At 43.5% G+C, this 22,644-nt stretch overlaps 1 protein-coding gene across 3 annotated transcripts in view; it reads right to left on the bottom strand.

Moving 5' to 3' along the window:
* WIPF1 (WAS/WASL interacting protein family member 1) overlaps nucleotides 1–22,644 on the bottom strand; it is a 118,136-nt gene that overhangs the window by 12,582 nt on the left and 82,910 nt on the right. For 2 of the 3 annotated variants that reach the window (XM_053665093.1, XM_053665094.1), the window contains exons 2-4: nucleotides 9,932–10,020; nucleotides 6,821–6,950; nucleotides 1,923–2,117 (exon numbers count right to left, since the gene is read on the bottom strand). In XM_053665093.1, coding sequence (XP_053521068.1) covers nucleotides 1,923–2,117; nucleotides 6,821–6,950; nucleotides 9,932–9,982 — 376 coding nt within the window. In that variant the 5' untranslated portion in view covers nucleotides 9,983–10,020. Of the gene's footprint in view, nucleotides 1–1,922; nucleotides 2,118–6,820; nucleotides 6,951–9,931; nucleotides 10,021–21,609; nucleotides 21,829–22,644 lie in introns of those variants that run through there. The other variant, XM_053665092.1, reaches the window with a different exon arrangement.

A 22,644-nucleotide genomic window follows, 5' to 3' on the forward strand; every position in this document is an offset into this window, starting at 1 on the left:
CTGAAGAACAGAGGGAAAAATTCAGTTAAAAAAATTAGGAATCTTAAAAGAAACCAGGCAAGTAGAGTATCTTTGCAGCTACTGCAAGTCCTTTCTTAGATTCTATAAATACAGGTAACTACTATTTATGTAAATCAGGTCTTGTGTGGTCTTCCTGAGGAAGAGGAATTGATTACCATCCCTTGCCCTGGTACCTCTTAGGCCTAAAAAAATAACAGCCATTTAAGGTAAAGAGATTAGTTGTCCCAGCATAAATCTTCATATAGGAGGGATTACCTAGTCTCTTCAAAGAGAAATTCTCAAGAGAAGGTGCAAAAATATAATGGGAGAGTAATGATTGCAACAAGAAGGGACTAAGAAACAGAAAAAAAGAAAACCTGTCAAAATTTAATTGAAAGAGTCAATGCCAGTGGATGGGTTAATCCACAAAGAAGTGAACAACCACACTCTAGGCAACAGACTAGCAGGTGCAAAGGCCCTGACGTGGAATGAGCTTCAGAGGAAAACCCAAACTCCGAGGCCTGTGTGCCTGGGGCACAGTGAGCACAGGAATCCTGGCAACGGAGCCTGGGTGGCCATCACTCAGTGGCCACCTGCGGGGCCTGCTCATAAAGTGCCTTGCAGGCTGGAGGAGTTCAGATTTTATCCAAGACACAACGACAGACATTTGGATAGATTTATACATTGGAGTAACGTGAACTCCAGAATTTTTTTTTGACTTGAGTACTAGGAAAAAGATATATTGTCCTAGGCTGTGTGGTATATTTCTATGATCCCAACTTGTAATAAGTTGTATTTTCCAAGTTCAGATTAGAACTGTGGTTACTACATCACATGGATAGGATCTATTACGTGGGTAGTATACTATGAACACATATACTTCTGGTATACCATTTTATGCACCAATTTGAATTCCATCTTCACTTTACTATTTTACTTCCAGTTGTCTTTTGCCTTGATTTCTTCACCTTTTGGTAAAGTACTAAATGTATGCATTTGTCAGCTACCTCAAATCCCTTGGGTGGGTTTTAAATAAATTAATTAAAATTGAAATGCAGGTCTAGCGAGATAGAATCTCTCATATTATTGAGTCTCTTTCTAGATTTTGACCATCCAATGCTAAAATAGTCGGCTAACCCTGAGGATTCAGTGCCTTTATCTTCACATCGATGGGAGAATTTCTTACTTTTCCCAGTGAACATCTTAAAAGATCACAGAATTAGAAATAAAATTCTTCTAACGATGACCATGGAAAAAAGAAAGTTCCATAGTACAATTTCATGAGCTTCTGTGGTGGTCCGAGAGCACCTCACACCCCCCGTCAGGTTTTCATTTAGGCAGGACCGGGTCTGACTCCCCCTCTGCCGTCAGGCTCACAGGCTGTCCTGTGGGACGCATTTCCTGGGCTCCCTGCAGAGAAGACTTAGAATCACAGGCCCTGAAACGCTGAATGTGTCATGCAAAACACCTTTTTAGATTTAGTGAGATAGGAATTTCTATTCATGGATATTTTCTATGACATGCTCCACAGTGTGTGAAAAGTGGCTCACAAGTGTGTACTACATTCGACAGCTGGGTCAGGCTACCTCACCAAGAAAGCTGAATTTGCCAGGTCACCAGGCAGAGTTTCCAGGGGTGGCAAGTTCCATTTGTTCCTTTCTTTTCTTCCCACTCTAGCTTACCCGTTAGAAAAGTACAAAAAAGTACAAGTTACCCCAAGGACAGTGGACAAATACATAACAGCCCAATGGAGCTGTCAGATAACTGATTTAACTTTTAAAAGATGCTAAATAGAATCTCTCTTATAAAAATGTTAACCATTTCGAGCATTCTAAAAAATTTTAAAGAGCACAGTGTTTAAGAGGGGAGGCCAAGCCTCTGAACCACTGAACCCTGGCCTTCCGTAACTGAGACCTCCTTACCATTGTCCCTGTTGGCTGTGGATCTCAGCTTCGGCATTCCAGCCTGGAACAGTCCTCCCAAGCCGGGTGGTCCACCTCCTCCAAAGCTGCCACCACCACCGCCACCACCACTTCCACCTCCACTGCTACCTCCTCCGCCAAATCCGCCACCTCCACCAAAGCCACCACCGCCACCGCCACCAGCTCCTTTAGGTTCTGCAGAGGAAGAAAACAGTCTTTACACAGGTTTGAGAACTCTGCAAGAGTACTTCACCAGTTCTAGCCCAAGGGAAGAATAATGACAAAACCAGGACCCATGGTAGACAGCTGGAATTTCAGTACCAGGTAGGAGAGTAAGGATTCACCCGCCCTAACCAGGGAAGGAGGGGACTCTTTCCTCTCTGGGGCAGTCCTTGGCCAGTGGTGGAAGAAGCGATGACAGGTGGTGACTTGCTGCCATACCCCCCACTTGGCTGCCTGCCATATGAGTTAATACCAGTTTGCTAAATGTAAGGATCTTCAAAGAACGTCTCAAGGGAGAAGAAGATGTGGTAAATGGTGAGAAGAAAGAAAATAGTAACAATTAAAAAAACAAAATATCTCATAATTTTGCTCCTTGGAAATAGCCACTGTTTTAGTATATTTTTTCCCTGCCAGTATCTTTTCATTTTCATATTTTTTTTCTTAAAATTAAGACTAAAATTCACTGGATAGTTTTTAGCCTGCTTTTTTTCACTTAACACTTTATTATTAGTATTTCCCATGCATTAAATATTCTTTTTTTTTTTAATTTTATTTATCTTTAGAAGGGAAGGGAAGGAGAGAGAGAGAGACAGAGAGAAATATCAATGTATGGTTGCCTCCTGTGCCTCCCCTGCTGGGAACTGGCCCCTGCTGGGAACTGGCCTGCAACCCAGGCATGTGCCCTGACTGGGAATCGAACCACGATACTTCCGTTCGCAGGCCCATGCTCAATCCACTGAGCTACACCAGCCAGGGCTAAATATTCTTTAAAAACATAAGTTTAAAGAACTGCATAGTGTTTTAGAACATGAATGTATTGTCATTTATTTAACCATCTACTTATTTGTGGGTCTTTTAGGTTGATTTTAACTTTTTAATATCATTAAGCCCAATGGTAGGCTTTCCCATTTAAAAAATCCTTTGCAATTTGAGACAGTGCAAAGATTTTGTTTTAGTTGGCATTTATTTCCAAAATATCGTGAAAGCTTTTGCAATGGGCAAAGAAAGGAAGAAGAAAGAAAAAGATGACTAATTCTAGCTTTCTGTATTATTTCCCATTGCCTTGAGCTATTTTACCACTCTGTAAATTTTAGAAAAATGATAATAATACAAATAGTCTTTGTCCACAGAAATGCGAATTGGCTGTGTTCAGTGGAATGCAACGGACATGGGCCCATTTAGTGCCTATGTGTACATTCCCTCCAGCACTTACCTGCCTGCATACGTGTGGTGCTTTGAGTTCTCTTTGGAACTGGAAACATCATACTGATAACATCATTTCTCATTAATTACCGAGCAAAATAAGATCTTTGATATATGTTTGTTTTATATCTGTATGAGAGCCATGATTATGCCTGCTTTAAAAACCTGTCTCATGTGTGTGCGCTTTCTGAGGTTAAGTGCTGTTCAAAGTTCTGCTGCTGGGAAGCCTGTGTTGAGGCTCCAATGGGCGTTACATGAGATCTACGGGTTAATCCAGGAGACCTGACACTTTATGATATTCAGGCCTTCTGGGAACACGGCTTATTTTCCATGTCTTCTGATTTACTAAGTAGAGCTCTGTGATTTGCTTGGTATGGGTTGCACAGGCCTTTTGTTAGGGTTACTTTGAACATATTTTTGTTTTCTAAAATTGTGAAAGGAATGTTTTTTCTACTAAATTTTGGTATTGGTTATTATTAGTGGCACCAGGAAATTTCATTTGCTATCTAATAAAATACTTTGCTATCTTTTTTAACTTAAAATTTACAAAAAAAATTATCTTGGATTTTCTAGTAGACATATATTTTCAAATAATAAAGGTTTTTCCTCCTCTTTTTAAATAGTTGTGTGTCTTATTTCTGTTTTATATAAGTTGTAACTTCTATAATAATATAAATTATTACTGTTGCTAAAGGAAAACATTTTGATTTTAATGAGACTGCCTCTACTATTTTTAAGGTATATTGTTTTTCTTATTTGCTATGAATTTATAGACTTTCTAACGTTAAAAATGAGATAAACTCTGGTTTTGGTGAGTTTTTTTTTAATATACATATTGAATTAGATTTCTTGATTTTATTTTTTAGATAGTACCCTCTCATGTGCGAGCATAAGTGGTTCATCTATAGTAGGGTTTCTTGGAATAAGAAACTGGTATTTGGGTCAGGTAGATTGTTTTAGTGGGTGGCTGTCCTGTTCTCTGTAGAATGTTGACAGCACCCCTGACCTCTACCGACTGGATGTCAGTGGGAACGCCCAGCTCACCACCTATGACAACTGAAAAAGCCTCCAGACACCGCCACAGGCCCCCTGACGTGCTGCTATATGAGCTTGCTTTCTGCTCAGACGCTGCCGTTGTCACACTGTGATAACAGGGTTCTGCCAGTCTCTTTGCACCTATCGGGCAGTTGTCGGTCTCCTCCTGTGTTCGGGAATTCATACAGCTTTTGAATTAGCTGTTTCTTAGAATCTGAAATAATTCACTGATAAAATCATCCATCTCTAAAGTTTTAGGAGGGGAAGTAATACAATAAAGGTTACAACTTGTTCCTTGCTCACTGAGGCTTCATAAGGGAATACTGGTAAATTTATGCTTTTCTTAGAAAATGAATTTAAGATTTGAAAATTATTTTGCATATAACTTCATTATAGCATCCTTGATTTTTAAAAATCTGCTTTGAATCTCTTAGTTTATCTGCTTCTTGAGTTCTAATTTTGTTCATTTGTGTTTTCTTTTTTCTGGGTTAGATTTATCATGCCTTTGTTAGCTCCGCATCTTTTCTAGGCACAGAGTTTTTGAGATCCTTATGGGAGCCCTGCCGATAGAAGACATTTGGAATTTTTACTGATTTCAGTTATTGTCAGTAATCATTCATTAATGAACGACACATTTTGGAATGTTGCATTTCCATAGGACACCTTTAAATGGTACTGAACACTCAGAGCAAACCATGCACTATCAGACAGCATCCACGAGTGGATCTGTCAGTAGAGAAGCTAAAGCAGTTAAAGACAGCTAACTGGCACTGGTCGCTTAGGCACCAAACTGCAGGGCGAGGCTGGCTTTAAGTGTTATGTCATGCACAACCATGGTCGACATTTTCATAATGAGCCCAGGGAGGTTTCACCTGTGAACAAATACAAAACCACAGATGGACTTTGTCAGTGGCAAAGAGCTTGTGACGATGGTCTTGGTGTCCAATTAAATGAATGGATAACAAGGGCATGCATTGGGTTGCATTTTGTGTCCACCAAGAAAAGTGAGTAGCTGGAAGAGAGAAGAAATAATATTTGTTCCCATTTACTGGGAGAAGAGGATCTTGAAGAGCATGAGTTTCCACTAGTGGATTCAGGACTGGGCCCCAGACTGTCCAGTCTCCTTTACCCTCTGGGGAACTCACACCCACCTCCCCGGAGCCTGGGCTCCCACTCATGGTGGAGAAAACCACCAGGCTCTGCCTCAGAGGCTGGCTACTGGTGGAGCTCCCCTGGCCCCACACCGGGCATCATGACTTGGGAGTTGTTGGACCAAGGCTCCACTTAGGTAAGTGGCTGTGCTGGGTTCCCCTTGGGAGAGTCTGGTGACATGGATCAGGAGGACTAAGACAGTGATTACACATTAACCACATCAGTTTTGATCTAAAGGTAAAACTGTATCAAGAGTCAAAGACCCCATAGTTCCTTTTTGAGGTGCGGTGTGTTCCCATTCGCACCACATTGCCTGCTAACAGAACAACATTCAAAGGCCTTCGTCTCGGTCTTCCTCTTTTCCAGCTACCCCCACACCAATGTTCTCATCTAACTCTGATCCTTCTCTTATTAGGCACTTTTCCTAGAAAGTCCTCCTAAGCCCCCCCCCTTATCCCGCACTTGGCTATAATCTAACATTATTATTCACTTATCTATTCCCTATTGAGTCCAAATGGGACCTGTGGTCCAGGACGAGTTCTGGGGACATCTGGCTGGCAGTGGGAACATCTAGGGATGTGAGGAGATGGTCTCGAGGCCTCGTTACTGCCAGTAGATTCTAGTCGTGTATAACTTTTCATTCTGTTGCCAGTGTTCATGAGTAACCCTGTGTGGTGGGTAATTGTTTGTTAATACACGCCCTGCCTTGTTCCGGGGAGTATCTCACCCTTACGATGGGTAGATAAGTGAAGTCATGATCTCATTTCCTCTTTCTCCAAGCTCCTAATAATCATGTCTTACACTTGAATTTCACTTTGCAGACAACAAAACACTTTACAAGCATTTGAAACTAACAATGAGCTTTTGGGGACAGTAGAATAGTATTATCTCCATTTAACAAATGAGGACAATAGGCTTTGAGATGGTAAATGATGGATGTGCCAGGACTTGAACCCACATCCTCTGATTCCAAGTCTAGGGCTTTTTCCCTATTTCATGCTGCCTTTTGATTTGTGGTGCAAGGAGCAAAGGGTTAATCTCCAGAAAGTGTTGCAACAATTTAGAGAATCGCTGCTGTGTGTGACTTAGACAAAGAATTATTATACTGGTTTCCTGCAGCATTAAAGGGAACCCAAGCCGAAGCCTTGGCCTACAACGAGTGAGACAGTCCCTTATTCTGCTAGCTTTGCAGCTGTTGTGGACTGAAAAAAAAAAAAAAAAAGCGTAGGGTGGATTGTTAGGCCATAAACCATTTATCTCCATGGAAAATAACTTTTTTCACTTACTGTCCAATATCGGTGCACTTCTGTCATTGGTGACTGTCTTCTTTAGTTTCTTCCCTTTGTTGATGTCAGAGAGAAGAGCATTTCTCCCAGCCTGCTCTGACTTGTTCAAGGCAGGCTTTTCTGTATTGGCCTGAAAGAAAACCGTGCAAACTCATACTCATCTCCTGAATGAAAATCATGCACTGCGACACTCAGCAGGGATGGCTGGAGTACTGAAGCTTGTTATTCAGGTGGTTGGTGACGGGCTGTAAATTCTCCCCAAGTTTTAGACACAATGTCATTCTTTTAAAGACCCGGACATTTGGGAGTAGATGCAGAAATAAATTGCATTTATTTTTAATGCAGGAAGAGTCAGTTCCCATTAAAAGTCTCTGAAAACTCAGACCATTGTCTGGCTATAACCAACAAAGCCAGGGTTGGATGGCTAGAAACGAGAAGGGAATTTTAAGTCTGAGAAGATTCTGCAGGATATCACAAGGCATGTGTCCTGAAGAACGGCTTCTCTTTCTTACCTTTTAGAACTAACCTGCTGCAAGGAGAAAATTCTCTCTAGCACACTGTATTATTTTTTTTAATCTACCATTTGAGAAGAATAATTCCCTCTGTTTACAATGCTAAAGCTTTTTTCATTTCTAATTTAAGGGAGACTTAAGGTATAATTTGCAAATAGTAAAATCACCCTCCCAGTGTATATAGTTTTAGGACTTTTGACAAACACAGACAACCACGTAAGACCTGTAATGAGTCCTCTGTCCCAAACCCTCGCTCATGTCCCTTTGGCCTAAGGTGTTTCTTTGAAAGCTTAGCTCACAGAGGTTGCAGAGCTGACAAAAATGCTCCTTTAAAATGTTTGAGTGTTTTCCATGTTTTCGGAATTCCTGGGAAAGATCCTTACTATGAAACTGGGCTCTTGTTTCTTCAGGATTATTGTAGGGAGTGGGGACATACACTCAAGGAGCCCAGCATATGAACTTGGCAGTTGGTGTGGTCAGTCATACTTGGAAACTGGTTTAGCCTGGCCTGGTCCCAGGGGTGTCCTCTGGCACTGAGAGCCCCTCTACCTTGGCCCCAGACTTTTAGAAAGGGTCTGATTTTAGAGGTACTGGTGAGGGTCACTGGAGGTAAAGTTTAGCTAGACACCTCACCCTGCTATTCATTATAGTTAAAGGCAGTTAGAGGCCGAGGGAGAGGTAGGAAAACCCATGAGTAGGCTACATAGACTCTCTATGTGTTAAGCCACAAGGGTCCTTAATTATGAAGTATTATTTGTCCATGGTAATAACCGTTAACACTTATATAACTTTTTACAATGGGTTGGCCACTGTTTTGGCACTTAACGTGTATTCATTCATTCAGTCCCTATCAACCCTGTGAGTCAGTTTCATTTTAGAACCAAGAAAACTAAGGCACAGGTTAGATCATTTGCCCCAGTCACCCAGCTAGTAAGAGCAGGGGCTAGGATTTAAACTCTGGAGTCTGACTCCAGAGCCTTCCCTGTAATCTGTTGGAAGGGTAAATGTGGGACCTAAAATGCCTCTTAAATTAACTTCTTTTAGAATTAGCTTCTTTTAAATTAACTCCTCATTAAACTGCATATGCTGGTTATAATTTTCAGAACATAAATAAAAACAAACACTCAAACATTAAAATAAAACAAAAACAAAGGCATGGACTACCCAGAAGTGGCGGACAACCTACATTCTGGGGAAAATATAAACCAAATGCAGTTTATATTTGCAACATAGCAGGAGTATGTTGGCCAGATCAGAGCTTTTCAAACTTATCTAAGTCAAAGATTTTTTTTTAAGATTTTATTTATTTATCTTTAGAGGGGAAGGGAAGGAGAGAGAGGGAGAGAAATATCAATGTGTGGTTGTCTCTTGTGAGTCCCCTGCTGGGAACTGGCCTGCACGGAACCGGCCTGCGACCCCTGCATGTGCCCTGACTGGGAATCGAACTGCGGTTGTCTGGTTCACAGGCCCGTGCTCAATCCACTGAGCTACACCAGCCAGGGCTAGTGAAAGATTTTTTTTAAGGAAAAATTTCCAATCTATCATGGGCTGATATTTTTGTAAAATAACAATGAATTATTAGAAAAATTAATTTATAAAAAAGACATGCAAAATGCAACTTTAAAAACAACAGGCAAACACTGCCATCAAGTTGCTGCATTTCTAAATGCTTACTGTCAACTTCTGTACTTATTCCTACACAGCAGTGAGCTACTTAATGTCCATTCTTCCAACCAGGTTCCAGTCTTAAATGGGCTGTATACAAATGTATTCCATTTATACACAAGAAATGGGCAAGAAAGTTTTCCTCTTTGAGCCTCAGTTTCCTCAAATGAAAAATGAAGGGCCCATCACTGGCAGGTTTTTTAGCAACCAAGGCTTCACGTGCTGGGGAGGCCTTTGTCATGTGGCACGTCCGGGAGCCTCTGTGTGAGCACGTGGAGGGCTGCCGGTGTCCTGGAAGAGGGCGCGCTGACCTGTGAGGACGGGTTTGTCGAGGACCAGAATGAGCCCAGAGTGGAAATTCCTTTGGAAAGTAGACATCTAAATGCAAGGACAGATTTAAAGGGGGATATAAGTGTGTGAGGGGAACTTGGGTAATGGTGGGAGTGGGGGTTATTTGTCTGAAACAGAGAATGGGAAGAAAGAGGGTGAAAGGCAGAGAAAAAAGGAGCGAGTCTGGAGGACGCTTGACTGGATGCATCTGCAGACAGAGGCCTGGGTTTCTGGACTATCCTGCCCAAAGTTAGACGCAAGAAGTTGAGCCCATTTGACCGGAAAGAATCCAGAACCGCCCTTGCAAACCTGTCCTGGGCCAGCACAAGGGATGAACGGGATGCTTCCCCCGCCAGACACAGCCGAGGAAACCTAAACCCCCACACTCCACATGCATGCGGTACACTGCACGAGGCCTCAGGTGGCAAGCCCTCCACGCTGCATTTGCCACATTGCAGGCTCTGGCTTACTCTGGCACCTGGAAAGCTCACCATATCATATTTAAGCCAGAACGCAAAGACGTGCGAAACAAACACAAGGATGCCAGGTTTGACTTCATTGGGCTGCTTTATGCTTGGATGACAGAGGATGAGAAACCACTCACCACGGCAAACGTGGGCGGCGGCGGCGGCGCTGGAGGGGGAGGGACAGGCATCTCGGACAGTTAAGCTTTCAACAGTCTTGCTGATAAACCTGTAAAAACAAAACAAACAAACAAAACATGGTCATGTATAGACTTCTTAGTAATACTCTGTCCTCCTCCTCCCCCTTTCCCACCGAAGTGACAGCCATTCACACAGGCCAACTCTTGTAAGAGGTGGAATTACCTTTATGACATTGCTAAAAATGACTGTTCCAGAAGGACCCTAGCAGGAGGTTTCTTAGAGTAAGTGCCTGACAAAACTGGAAGCAAAATCTAGCACCCATGCTGCTCAATTCCACCTCCCACCTAAACAGGTCAGGGGACCAACCCGTGCAAGGGCCCTGGGCCTAGGGCTGGGGCAGCTGGAAGGTCATGATATTGCTGGACACATATCCTGGCAAAGTCTCATGTTCAAGTGGCTCCTCTTCCTCACTCATTTCCATGACAAAATCCTTTCTTCCTCTCCGACTCCTCCTCCATCCCATGCCTTGCCATTTTCTTTTCTGTGCAGATTCCTGACATGTGCCTGGGTCTGGGTACACACTGTATGAATGCAAAGATGTATCTGTTTCTGCTCTGGCCTTCAATGGTCTAGTCCTCCAGGGAAAGGAGATGGAGACAAGGTAAGGTAAGCAGGTAGGGGGATGGGTGAGGGGGCTTGACTCCTAGACTGTGCTCCTTGACATTTCTTTGTAGGATCTAAGTGGGGAAAAAAGAGGGTGAAAAGAGACAGGGACTTAAACCCATGACCCCTGGGCTGTTTATTGGAAGTGGGCTTCATTAGGAAAGCTTTGTGCATAGTGTGACCGCCCTGGGAACACAGGAAAGGCCAGACTCTGTGGCTGGGTGGGGGAGTTTAGGGCAACCCTGGTGGGTAGCAGTGGTGAAGGGGGCAACAAGCAAATATCGGGGGCTTCTGAAGGAACAGCGCTGAGGAAGCCCCAGGAGTTACGCCAGCCACAAATCCCGTCTCCCTTTCTTTCAGTCCTTGGAGTCCCCTTCCTGGGTCTCCTTCCGCCAGGCCCCAGGCCCAGTAACAGCTGGGACCCAAAGCAATTCCAACTTCTTCCACCCAGCCCCTGCCACTGCTCCCAGGGGGGTCCCGGATCAGCAGCATGAGCATCGCCTGGAGCTGCTAGACATATCAAATCTCAGCCCCTCTCCCCACAACTGAATCTGCTTCAGCATTTGAACAAGATTTCTTAGTGATTCGTCTTATTTCAGAAGCCTGTCTACAGAGTTTGAGCCCTTAAGCCAGTGGGCAGCCTGGGATGCCGGCCACTTGAGTTAATGCTGTTTCTATGAAACGCATGCCCCCAGTTTTGCACAGCAGAATTATCTTTCTTCCATTCTTAAGAGTCTCCTATTGCAGAAAACAATTTCTTAGAATTTAAATTGAGTTTAACCACTAAAACTTAGTGTGGAAAACTTCTATCTTGAAACGAGTATGTTCTATTAAAGCAGTGCTTTTCAACCGGCATGCTGCAAGAATGTTTAAAACATGCAGTACCTGACTGACTAATGAGTCAGGGGCACTGACCTCTTTTCCTTCAGATGGTCAAATGAAAAAATGACAACAGCCAACACAACAATAGCCATCTAGTGTGACTGAATCAAAACTATACGTGTTTTTTTTGTCAGAAGAGTGAAAAAAATTTTTTTGGTGTGCCTTAGAACTTTAGTACTTAGTTCACGTGTGCCACGAGGTGATAAAAGGTTGAAAATCCTTTAGCGATGCTGAGGTAGTACTGGATGGCTTGCTTTCTGCTAATGGAAATGGATGGAAAAGCTAGAAGGCGGTGGCTGGATGCGCAGAGCTGCCGGGAGAAGGAGTGAGGGCAGTTTGGGGTAGTTCTGTCCAAGAGGCCCGCCCAGAAAATAAAAACCTAACAGCTCCACCGCAGCAACGGCAGGTCTCACTTATTGACAGGCGGCTGGATTCAGGGCGCCTGTCAATAGACAGACGATGTTACTTACACTGTCTCTAACTTTTACAGACACTGCAAACGAGCGTGATTCTGCCCGTGCTGCAGAGGACACTGAGACTCACAGAGGTTAAGGAACTCACGAAAAGACCTTCGTTCCAATTGAGTCCTTTCGACCAGCTCTTTTTAGGTAAGCATTTTTAGGCAGGTAAAGAACTAGCTAACATTTAGTGCTACTGCTCACCCACAAACTGGGCGAGATTCTGTTTTTCAATAAGGGATCCTCTCAGACAAGGATTCTTTTAAAATGTGTTCCTTAAATTGTTTTTTTGCACGACGTCAATTATATACCCATGAGGCCAAGCGGGCAGTTGTGAGCAGGGTCGGTGCCTGTGCTCGGAAGTGGGTAAGGGGCTCTCCAGCTGCAGAAGCGCCTTCGGAGGCCGCGGGGTCAGACACGTCCTAGGATCAGGAGGAAGGACAGGGACCTGGAAGTGGATTCGGGTCCAGCGGACTGTGCAACATACTGCAGCCAAAGCAATGGTATTATCAGAGCTGGAGAAGGTGGCTCAGTAAGAGGGTAGTGTGGCCGGGGCCACCCGGAGGGCCCACGAGGTGGGCTCCATGGCCCAGATCACCCATGCGGTGGTGGACGGAGTGCCCCTCAACGCTCGAATTCATTGTGTCGGACACCATGTTCCCCAGCTGACCTGTTATCCTAACCCTGAGAAGGAAGGATTCAGGTCGCCAGGAATCCTGTATGGGTTTGGCTCTCATGAGTCGGTCTCTGGTTGCAAAGACCAAATTGGACTTCTGTCCTGTCATCTTAGAGACCAAACTGTGGCAAATGGACCCTTTCAGGGAACTGCTACACTGCAATTCCGAATTATTTTACAATTTTCCATTGTTGCTGTTCTGGTTCTGACTATGCACCAAGTGACATAAATAAACCCCTGGACCACAGAAGCCTGGCCTTCCCCCCTCAGCCCCTCAGAGGCACGACAGGGAGAGGTCCTGTGGGGGAGGCTCTCGACCCTCCACGGCCGATGCAGACCTGAGCACACTGAATGGCACTGGGGGTCAGGGGTGCCAACCCCACACGTCCGTATGTCACTTCTGACTCCCCCAAAACCGAACTAGCAGCCTACCATTGACTGAGAGCTTTACTGATAACAGTCAATTAACACATATATGCACTATATAGTATATTCTTACAATAAAGTAAGCTAGAGAGAAGAAAATATTACCAAGAAAACTGTAAAGAAGAGAAAGTACCTTCACAACATTTTCTGAAACAGAAAATCCCCCTGTAAGTGGACCCGCGCAGCCCAAACCAGCGTGGCTCCAGGGCGACTGCAGCCTTTTCCTCCGGCTGCCGCGGCTTTCCCTGCCCCAGCTTCTCACTCTCTTCCTGATACACCCCTCCTCAGTGTTGACAGGTGACTGATGGCAGAGGCTGCCCCGGTCTCTTTGCTTCTGCCTAGCTGAACAGCTGCTTGGGTGGACTTGTCTAGGCTTGTGAGAACCTTCGGACTCAATCTGACCACCTCACCACATGGGTCAAATCCCACCTCCCCCATGCTAGGCCCACACCAGGCCCACTTCTTGGCTGTCTTCCCACCAGACTTTGAACTCCTCTAGGTCTCCCTAATACCTGGCACAAAGTGGGCGTCTCATTAAATATGTGTTGAGTGGAAGAGCCGGGTGTCACACAAATAAGCCATGTGCTGGCCATTGGAATGGCTCCCAGCATCAGCCCTTGCATTTTGATGTCCGGGCAAAGAATCAGCCCTGTGTCAGAGGGGCTTGCTGGAACTAAGGACAGGACTTGCTCTCCTGGCAGTTCCTGACTTTGCTAGTGGAGCAGAACCCAAGGCCTTGGGAGCACCCTGGCTCCCCTCCTCTCGTGGCATTAACCGCTCATATCAGAACCAGAACTGGGCCTTCCTGAAGGGCCTCGAAAGCAGCCTAGGTCCCAACCTCAATCCTCACACCTTCAGGGTCTGTGGGTCTAATTCAGGGTTCATGAACTTGGATGGAAAAAAAAGGACATGTTTATGTCTCCTAAGCTCTAACGAAAACTAGCATTTCCTTCAATTATGAAGGTAAGCCACAGATCACAGTACCTGAAACTCTTCCACCAACAGATTGTCACATGATATTTTCACATCATATTACAACAGTTTCAGATCTGTCTTGAAATTATGGCACTGTTTAGGTCTGCTGTCAGATTTTGTACATATTTCTATCTAACTAGTTCCTTAGTAACCCTCTGTATTTTGTTCTATGCATTTAACAACAGTCCAAGGAGCAGTCCTTTGGGCTTTGCCAGACACTGGTATGGTCTATGGAACGAAAAGGGTTAGAATGCCTTTGAGAACATGAGATCTGGGCCAGGAGACTATGGTCTGGAATCCTTGCTCTGCTACCTAGTAACCTGAGCCAAGAATGTAACCTCTCTCGGCCTCCCATCCCCACCTGTTAAACGGGGGTTACTGGGCGGACGGCATGAAATGGTGCACAACAAGCTCCCAGCGTGGCTGGTAGAGTAAGCAATCAATAGGTGGCCCTATCTCTCTTCCTTGAGGGTGAGCACGAGTCCCGCTAGTGTGAGTGCCACTTGAGAACCTGGCAGAGGAGGGACCAAGCTGGCGACTTGGCTGAGGCCCTTGCCCAGCCCAGAGTCCTGTGTGGGTAGAGCCGCACAGGTGGAAATGAGGCGGCCTGAGGACCTGGCCTTGCTGTGTGTGGTTCCTCCCTTGGGAGACGGGAGCGCAGCAGGAAAGGCGGCCCTCGTGCAGGGCGAAGCACTAGGGCAGGGCTTCCCCAGGTGCGGGCGACCTCCTGCATCGGGATCCGCCGCACACTCTGAGGCCGCCGTGTCCTGCCCTCCACCGCAGCGAGGCCCCCCAACGTCGGGGATCTCTGACTCACCCTTTTGCTGATCTGTGCCCTCCACCCACCCTCACCCCAGGCATTACATTTTTAAGAACATTTGCTTTTGAGAATTAATTTATTTTGAAGAATCATTTCACCGTTTAACTAACTTTCATCATAGGGAGAAAAGCCAGAGTTTTCTAAATTTTCACCTTGTGTGTTGAATTTCATGTGCATAGAGGAAACCGCACGGACAGAAGACTTTTCTGTTTTCAGACACAGTGCTACGGGTTGCACTGGGCCCCTCCAAAGTTCACATGTTGAAGCCTGAACCCCCTAGTACCTCAGAACTGGAGATAAGACATCTAGAGAGGTGACTAGGTTAAGCAAGACCCTCAAACCCAGTATGACTGGCGTCCTTATCAGAAGAGGAAGAGGCACCAGTGGCGCATGGGCACAAAGGAAAGGCCATGTGAGGACACAGGAGAAGGTGCCCAGAAGACAGTCCTCGGGAAAAACCGGACCTTTGACACCTTGATCTTGGACTTCTTTCTAGCCTCCAGAATCGAGAGATACTCAATTCTGCTGTTTGAGCCGCCCAGTCTGAGGTTTTGTTACGGCAGTCCTAGCAAGCTCATAAACACGATTTTAGCAATTCTTGTCTTTATCCATTATGGAAATTATAAAATAATAGATTTTGAATAAAATATCCATCAATTGATTTCTCACCCCAAATATCTCTGGATTGTCATGTATTAAAGATATAAAAAAATCATCCCAAACCCTAGGTAGGGTATGTGAGTGATTACAAAAGTTTTATTTAATAATTGAATACGCCATTCAAAACCCATCAAACTCTGGGTGAAAAACTGTTACCACAAGGGGAGGATCTACTAACACACCTTTTAGAGAGGGACTGGCTCTGTGGGTTTAGAGACCAGAGCAGGATATTTTGCATAAATGACTTGAAAATTCATTAACTGGTTTTTCTTTGTTGCCTACACTCATGCAAGTACACACACAAGACACATCGACACTTAGAAATGCTGGGACCACCTCGTTCTGCGAAAGAAACAGTTGGCTTCGTCAGTTTTACTACAATGCCATTAGGTCAACATCACGGGTTAGCACTCACACTAGACAGCATCACACTGACCCCAGACCAACCGGGGCATCTTGGGGCCCACAGCCCTCTCTTCCATATGTGATGCTGGTTATGAGGGACACTTGTGAGGAAGACCGAATTGCTTAGCACACTCCTCACCCCATAACACACATTCTTCCTGAAGGCATGGCCAATTAGAGGTTCAACTACAGCCCGCAGTTCAGTCAGGAAACTTAGGTTTTCTTCTTCGAGGTGCTCATCTAAGAAAGAAGAATCATTTCTGAATGTAAAATGATCTGCCTTCTTAGAATCAAGAGAACTGCCTGGTTATTTAAATAAACCATTCCTCAGTTTCTCAAAGCCAACTTTAAATGCATGCTACATCATGGCGTGTGCGGCCCACAGTACGGAACCATATGAAGAGGGGAGAGATTTCCAACACCGTCCAATGAACACACCTGACAACCCGCAGAAGGCCGCCTCTAATCCTGTGTGCACGGGGCGAGGGGGCGTGAATCAGCCACATTCTACCAGAGATGACAAGAAGCAGGTTTATCCCGTTATGCTTTATCACCGTTTTGGACTATTAAAAAAATATAAAGCATCTTGCTACACAGATTCTTGCCAAAAGTCACCCCTAAATGCTATCCTACAAATGGGAGAAATTAAACTTTCTTTCAGAAGGGCGGGATCAACAGAGGGGTACTTAATTCGCTGTGTGTGAGGGGCGTCGGGTGAGGACGCGCTGTAACAGAAGTAACACAACCGGCAAACCGAAGGTCCACATGCTCTCTGGCCCCCATTACTTCTTGTTTTGTACCTTGTTTGCATTGACATTCTTTATGTTGTACACTATATATAATGTCCTTAAGTTATTTTTATGCACGTATTTTCCACATGCACTTGCTTTCTTCAGGTTGAATTACTTTGAGGTTGTATTTTTTTTTTTTTGCTTCCAAAAGTAACATTTATTCACTCAGGAAACAAAGGACAACACAAACAATACACAAAGATGAAAATTAAACACAACAGTGGTATTTAACCACTGAAAGAAGAATTTGATAATAATTCAATTTTAGGTGAAAAGATTTAGGGTTAAAAACACACAGATAATTCCTGTTAACATTTTTGGTGTACAGGGTCCGCCACAAATAATGCCCTCTTTTTTTATGAGCTGGTAATTTATACCAAATCTTTTATTACAAAATCATAAGCATGTAATTCTGTAATGTAACAATATCACACTCAAGCACACATGTGACATTTTAGGTGAAATGTCTTCAGATCTCTGTCCATCTCAGGCAAGACATTCGCATGCCCTACCAACCACACCCAATGGCGTTACTTTTGTTGGATTCTGTATGTCTTTCTAGCTTATAAATACACAAATACACACACCCTATCTATATATACATACACATACACAATTACTTGACCAATAAATATTAATAGAAGGAAATTTATAATACATACAACTCAACTGTGTTTTATAAGAAAGTCTCTTAAATTTATATTGAGTTATTATACCCATAAAAAAGATTGCAAAGGTATTCATTACAAAGCCAATGAATCCACTTCAAGTTATACTGCAAAAAATAAAGTCATTCCACCAACTCAAATTGCTGCTAAAATCCTGAATTTTAAAAAGCGTGTAGTTTTGGGATTCCTGCTGGATTACTCTTGATCCTATTCTTTAGAGGCTCCTCCATGATGCAAGCTTAGTGGGATGTGTTTAAGATCTGCAAACCATTAGTACTCATTAAGATGAAGGTGGCTTTGTTCTTCTACTTCCTGTAAAAAACGCTCAACAGGAAAATTGATGCTCACAGCAAACCACAGCCATCCTGTTTCTTTAGCACAATCTTTTCACAGCTGCAGTGGCCTGGAGCTTGTTTTACGGTATCAGTCACAGTGCAGTATCTCCGTGCCCCAACCACTTACCCCTACCGGCCCAGCCTGTCCTTGGGCCATTTTAGAAAATTTGACGTCTTTGCATAAAGTTTGTTTCTATTATTGTTACCCTTCCTCTTCTCAGGTCCGAGCTCAGAGGGCTGCAGGCACTGAGGCAATCGACACAAGAGGAAGGACAGAGGAGGCTGCTCAGCCGAGAGGAAGCAAAAGGTAGAGGACAGAAGGCAAGGTTTCCTTCATGATAAGCAAAGCAACAGCCTCACCTAGTTAGTTACTGTTATTCTCAATCCCAGCTGACTGTGGAACACGAGCTTTCTGTCCATGCAACCCCTCATTTCTCAGAATGTGCTTGCTCCTTTCTCCACTGAACATCATTTAACATGACAGCTTCAGTTTATGCTGTGTATAGGCTGCCTTCTCAGTGGTAAGGGTCTGTGTCTCAGCTGGACTTAGAGGGCTGTTGGATACTTTAGAAATACTTCTTTTTGGACTTTAATTAGATAAGAGTTTAGAATTGATTTAGATCAGCTATCTCAGAAACACTTCTTTTAGAACTTATTTAGAGAAGAACTGATTAATTTGAGGAGGTTAGCAAGGCATTTTTCAGAGAACACATTTTGAAACATCTACAATGTCATAACAATTAGTATGACACCAACTCACAATTTTACTGTAAGAGTAACTGCTAGGGAAATAAAGGCTGCTATGAGATAGTTATTTTTTTAACCTGCTGTCATATGTTTAATTTAAAAATGAATGCACATTTGGCCCTGGCTAAGTAGCTCAGCTGGTTAGAGCGTCATCCCACAATGCCAAGGCTGTGGGTTCGATCCCCAGCCAAGGCACATACAGGAAGCAACCAATGAATGTGTAAATAAGTGGAACAACAATCTCTCTCTCTCTCTCTCTCTCAAAATAAAAAAAAAACAAATGCAAATTCACAGCCATCAAACCTCTTCAAAAGTGAGAAAATGCAGGTAAGTAGAATGATCCATCTACCCGCTGTTGGTTAACTGTGGAAAAGAGAAAGGCAACCTTCTCTACTTTACCCACTTAACTAAAAATATTGCTCTCCTCACAATGCTTCCCATCTCTGCCAAGCATTAAGTGGCTCAAATCTCAAAGCTAAAGTTTTCCTAAATCCTCAGCACCACATTTAGTTTTATCCTGGAATTACGATCTATTCCTGTCCCCTGCTAAACTCGCACACATGCACACACATGCATGCACCCTCACTCACACACAAACGCTGCACGATGTTAACACACTTGATGTATTTTATTTATGTTATTGTTGAAAGTGGAGCCTTCTTATATAAGTTAGAAGTGTTACCAAACTTACTTCTGAAACGGTCAAAAGACTCAGAAAGGAAAATGTGTCATTCGCTTTAAAGATATTTACTGTTGCCGTGACATTCAAAACGAAGCATCTGTATAATCCCAAACTCCCAGAGCTGGAAAAAGTCATCTCGATGTCTCTCAACTGCACTTAGGAAAAAGGCTCTGGAAATTACAGGACACTTCCGACACACTCCATTGTTGGGCGGCCCCGGGCACATTCCTAACCCTCTAAGTCCAGTTCCCACAATAAAGTGGGGAAATAGTACTTATTAAAAAGGATGATTAAATGAGGCAAGTGCTTAATAACTGTGGCCATTTTTCCTTTTTATTGAATTTATTGGGGTGACACTGGTTAACGAAACTTTACAGGTTTCGGGGCACAGTTCCACAACACATCATCTGGCTCCGTGTTGAGTGTTCACCCTGCCAAGGCAAGTCTCCGTCCATCACCACCGATCCCCCTTCCCCACCAGTGACCACCACACTGTTGTCAGAGTCCACAAACTTTTTCTCTCTTTTCTTTTTTCTCAATCCCTCCCACTCTCCCCCACCAGCCTTCCCTAACTCGACAGCTGTGAGCCTGCTTTCTGTCTATGAGTCTGTCTCTATTTTGCTTGTTAGTTAATTTTGTTAGCCATTTTTAACAACAACAACAACAAAGTAAGCAAAAGTACAGAGCCTAACACATGGTAAGTGCTCCATAAATGTCACTGCCTCCTTCCCTATTTTACTGTGAGAGGGAGAAACCAGAGTTGATTTAGCCCTAGTTCACATGTCCACACCCCGGTAAACCTCTGCATTACAAATGAGTGGTGAAGGGAAGCATGCATAAAGGGCATTTTAAGTTTCTCAGAACAGTGTACTAATTAAGGTATTCCTAGTTTTAATTTTCACAAGTGAGGGCTGCAGAATACAAACAGGTATTTATGACAGGGAGGGGGAATGCTCTTTTTAGTAAGAAGTAAATGTATGAAAACTTGGTAAAACAAAAATGAGTCAATCCTTGAAGCAGCCAGAAACTTCCAAAGTAAATGACGTATTCATGAAATGTTAGGCAAGCCTTCAAAAGGGCATACCACTTAAAAGGTCCAGGGATTAGGTAGCTCACTTCCGCTTACATTTTATTGTAGACTGGGGACCTTCCAGCCTATAGGCCAGGTCTAGAATTTGGTAGTGATCAGGGTGAAGTTGCTGTTGGACCCGAGGACGGTCTTCCGCACGGGGATTTCTCTTACTGCAGTCCCCTCCAGTACGTGCAGTCCTTACGAGTTTAGATACTAAAGTAACTGAAGAGTTGTGAACAACTGATTTATGAATGAACTTTTCAAAGAGCATTAGAAAACCTGACTGTGACTTTAAGTAAACCATTTAAACCTCTTTAGACTATAAAAGAAAGAGTTTTAACTAGATGATGTTCCAGTTCAGAAGCAATGTAAGTCTCTGACGTGAATGTATAGTAGTACTTAAAACTCACAATCCAAGTGAAGGGTCAGGGTATTTTCCACACGAATGGACCTCAAAACCTTCCCCAGGCAGTAGAACTGCCTTCCGTTACTACACACCTTATTCTTTCTCCTGCCTTCCCACCCATCTTTTTCTCTATCCACTGTTCTACTTGCCTTAATTAGATCTTCCTTTTCATCATTTGACCACTTCTCTGTTTCCTACTCTGTACCCTAGTTATGCCACTGAATTATTTAAAAGAACTTGTACTCACTGACTAAACTGACATGTGCCCCAGAGGGGAAAACACTTTTTTTTTGATACCAAAAAAAATTCCTTAATCTGCTCCGTAGGTCTCTGGGTACATGGCTTGAAATTTTAAAACTACAATATTTTATGCCAAAGCATTAATTATATTCAATGAAAACAGTTCTGTTGAATGCTACAGAACTTGATTAGCAGTAGTGGCTGTGCACTGCACTGTCAGGACGCGGAACAGAATGACTCTAAAGAGAAACTGTCTTCTTAAAAGACTGCTTAGAAATGGTTTAGTTTAGGGCTGGAACTTAAGTAATAGGTCTGTAGCAATGGATGGCAACAGTTTAGTTCTGTGGTGATTTCCTTTGAAGCTTCCAGTGACTCTGCTTACTTTAAAAGCACTTACTGCTGCTGGCGAAGGTGACAATTCAAAGGCAACTGTGTGGACGACCCCACCGTACACGGAAAGGATGTACTTCCTGACTGACATAAGCCCCAATTTTAAAGGGGGAAGAAAATTCCTGTGGGTCCAAACTATCCAGTGGTCAGGAAAAATTCTACTGATAATCTTGCTTACATATTAACTCAAAACACAATCTAGGAATCACCCGCAATCAACATACTGGTGAAACTGGAATTCTGTGCCATAGGAATAGGCATGGTTTTCTACGAAAAAATGAAACTTTATCTCAACATACTAAATGGCCTATTAAAAGCCATTTAGTTCTTCTCTCTAGCCGACAAAGAAAATACATTTAGTTTAAATATAATTTTTCTTACCGTTAAAGGACACGCAGGAAGGCATGATCGGGGACACAAGCAGACAGAGAGCAAGTGAGATAGGAGCCCAGAGAGAAAGCCGTCCCTGAAAAAGGCATCATCTTCTAAGGCAAATGTGGGGTCGTTTTTGGATAGCCATTTTGTACCCGCTCTGGCCTCCCGTTAAATGTGACATACTGAGTCAGAGGCAGACGTTCTTCTGTGGTTATTCGCTTCCTGTATGATTAATTTGTTGTTTGTTCCTCCTTTGCTGCAGAAAAAGAAACTAGATTGGTTCTACTTAAGAAGCAAGCAAGCAAAAAAAAAAAAAAAAACACCCTAAACTAAAAAAACAAAAAGAAATGTTTCTCTTTCCCCCAAATGAAACATACCTGTTTGGTACAGTAGCAGGAGGAGATCAGAACCTCCATTCAGTTAACAGCCCAACTTTATTCTAATTACTTCCACAAAAATAATTGTTCATGGAACCTGCCATTCCTTCAGGAAAATTCCATTTGAAAGTACTACTCTCAGTATTAACTGTACCATTTAGTGTTAAGGAACAGAGTCACTCAAAAACTAAAAGCTGTCTGCCCTGGCTGGTGTGGCTCAGTGGACTGAGCGCTGCCCTGTGAATCAAAGGGTCGCTGGTTCAATTCCCAGCCAGGGCACATGCCTGGGTTGCAGGCCAGGTCCCCAGTAGGGGACACGCAAGAGGCCACCACACACTGATGTTTCTCTTCCTCTCTTTCTCCCACCCTTCCCCTCTGTCTAAAAATAAATAAATAAGATCTTTAAAAAAAAGAACTAAAAGCTCTGAGATACACTAATAATTAAGATAAATGATTCTTCCTCATCTACAGAGCATTCAAGTGTATAGGGAGAAAGTCACAATGCAGGTGAAGAGAGCTGGTCAGGTGTATGAATGCAAACGAGTTTTGAAATGTGACTTGGTGCCCAAGTTAGGATGAATGATATAGAGCTCAGGCATAGGAAGATCAGGAGCGTTCTATGCCAGAATGTTGTTTCTGTCCTTCATACTTAGTGGGGTGATGA

The sequence above is a fragment of the Artibeus jamaicensis genome, unplaced genomic scaffold, assembly GCF_021234435.1.
Source record: "Artibeus jamaicensis isolate MK-2021 breed Jamaican fruit bat unplaced genomic scaffold, CSHL_Jam_final contig_391, whole genome shotgun sequence".
Classification (NCBI taxonomy): domain Eukaryota; kingdom Metazoa; phylum Chordata; class Mammalia; order Chiroptera; family Phyllostomidae; genus Artibeus; species Artibeus jamaicensis.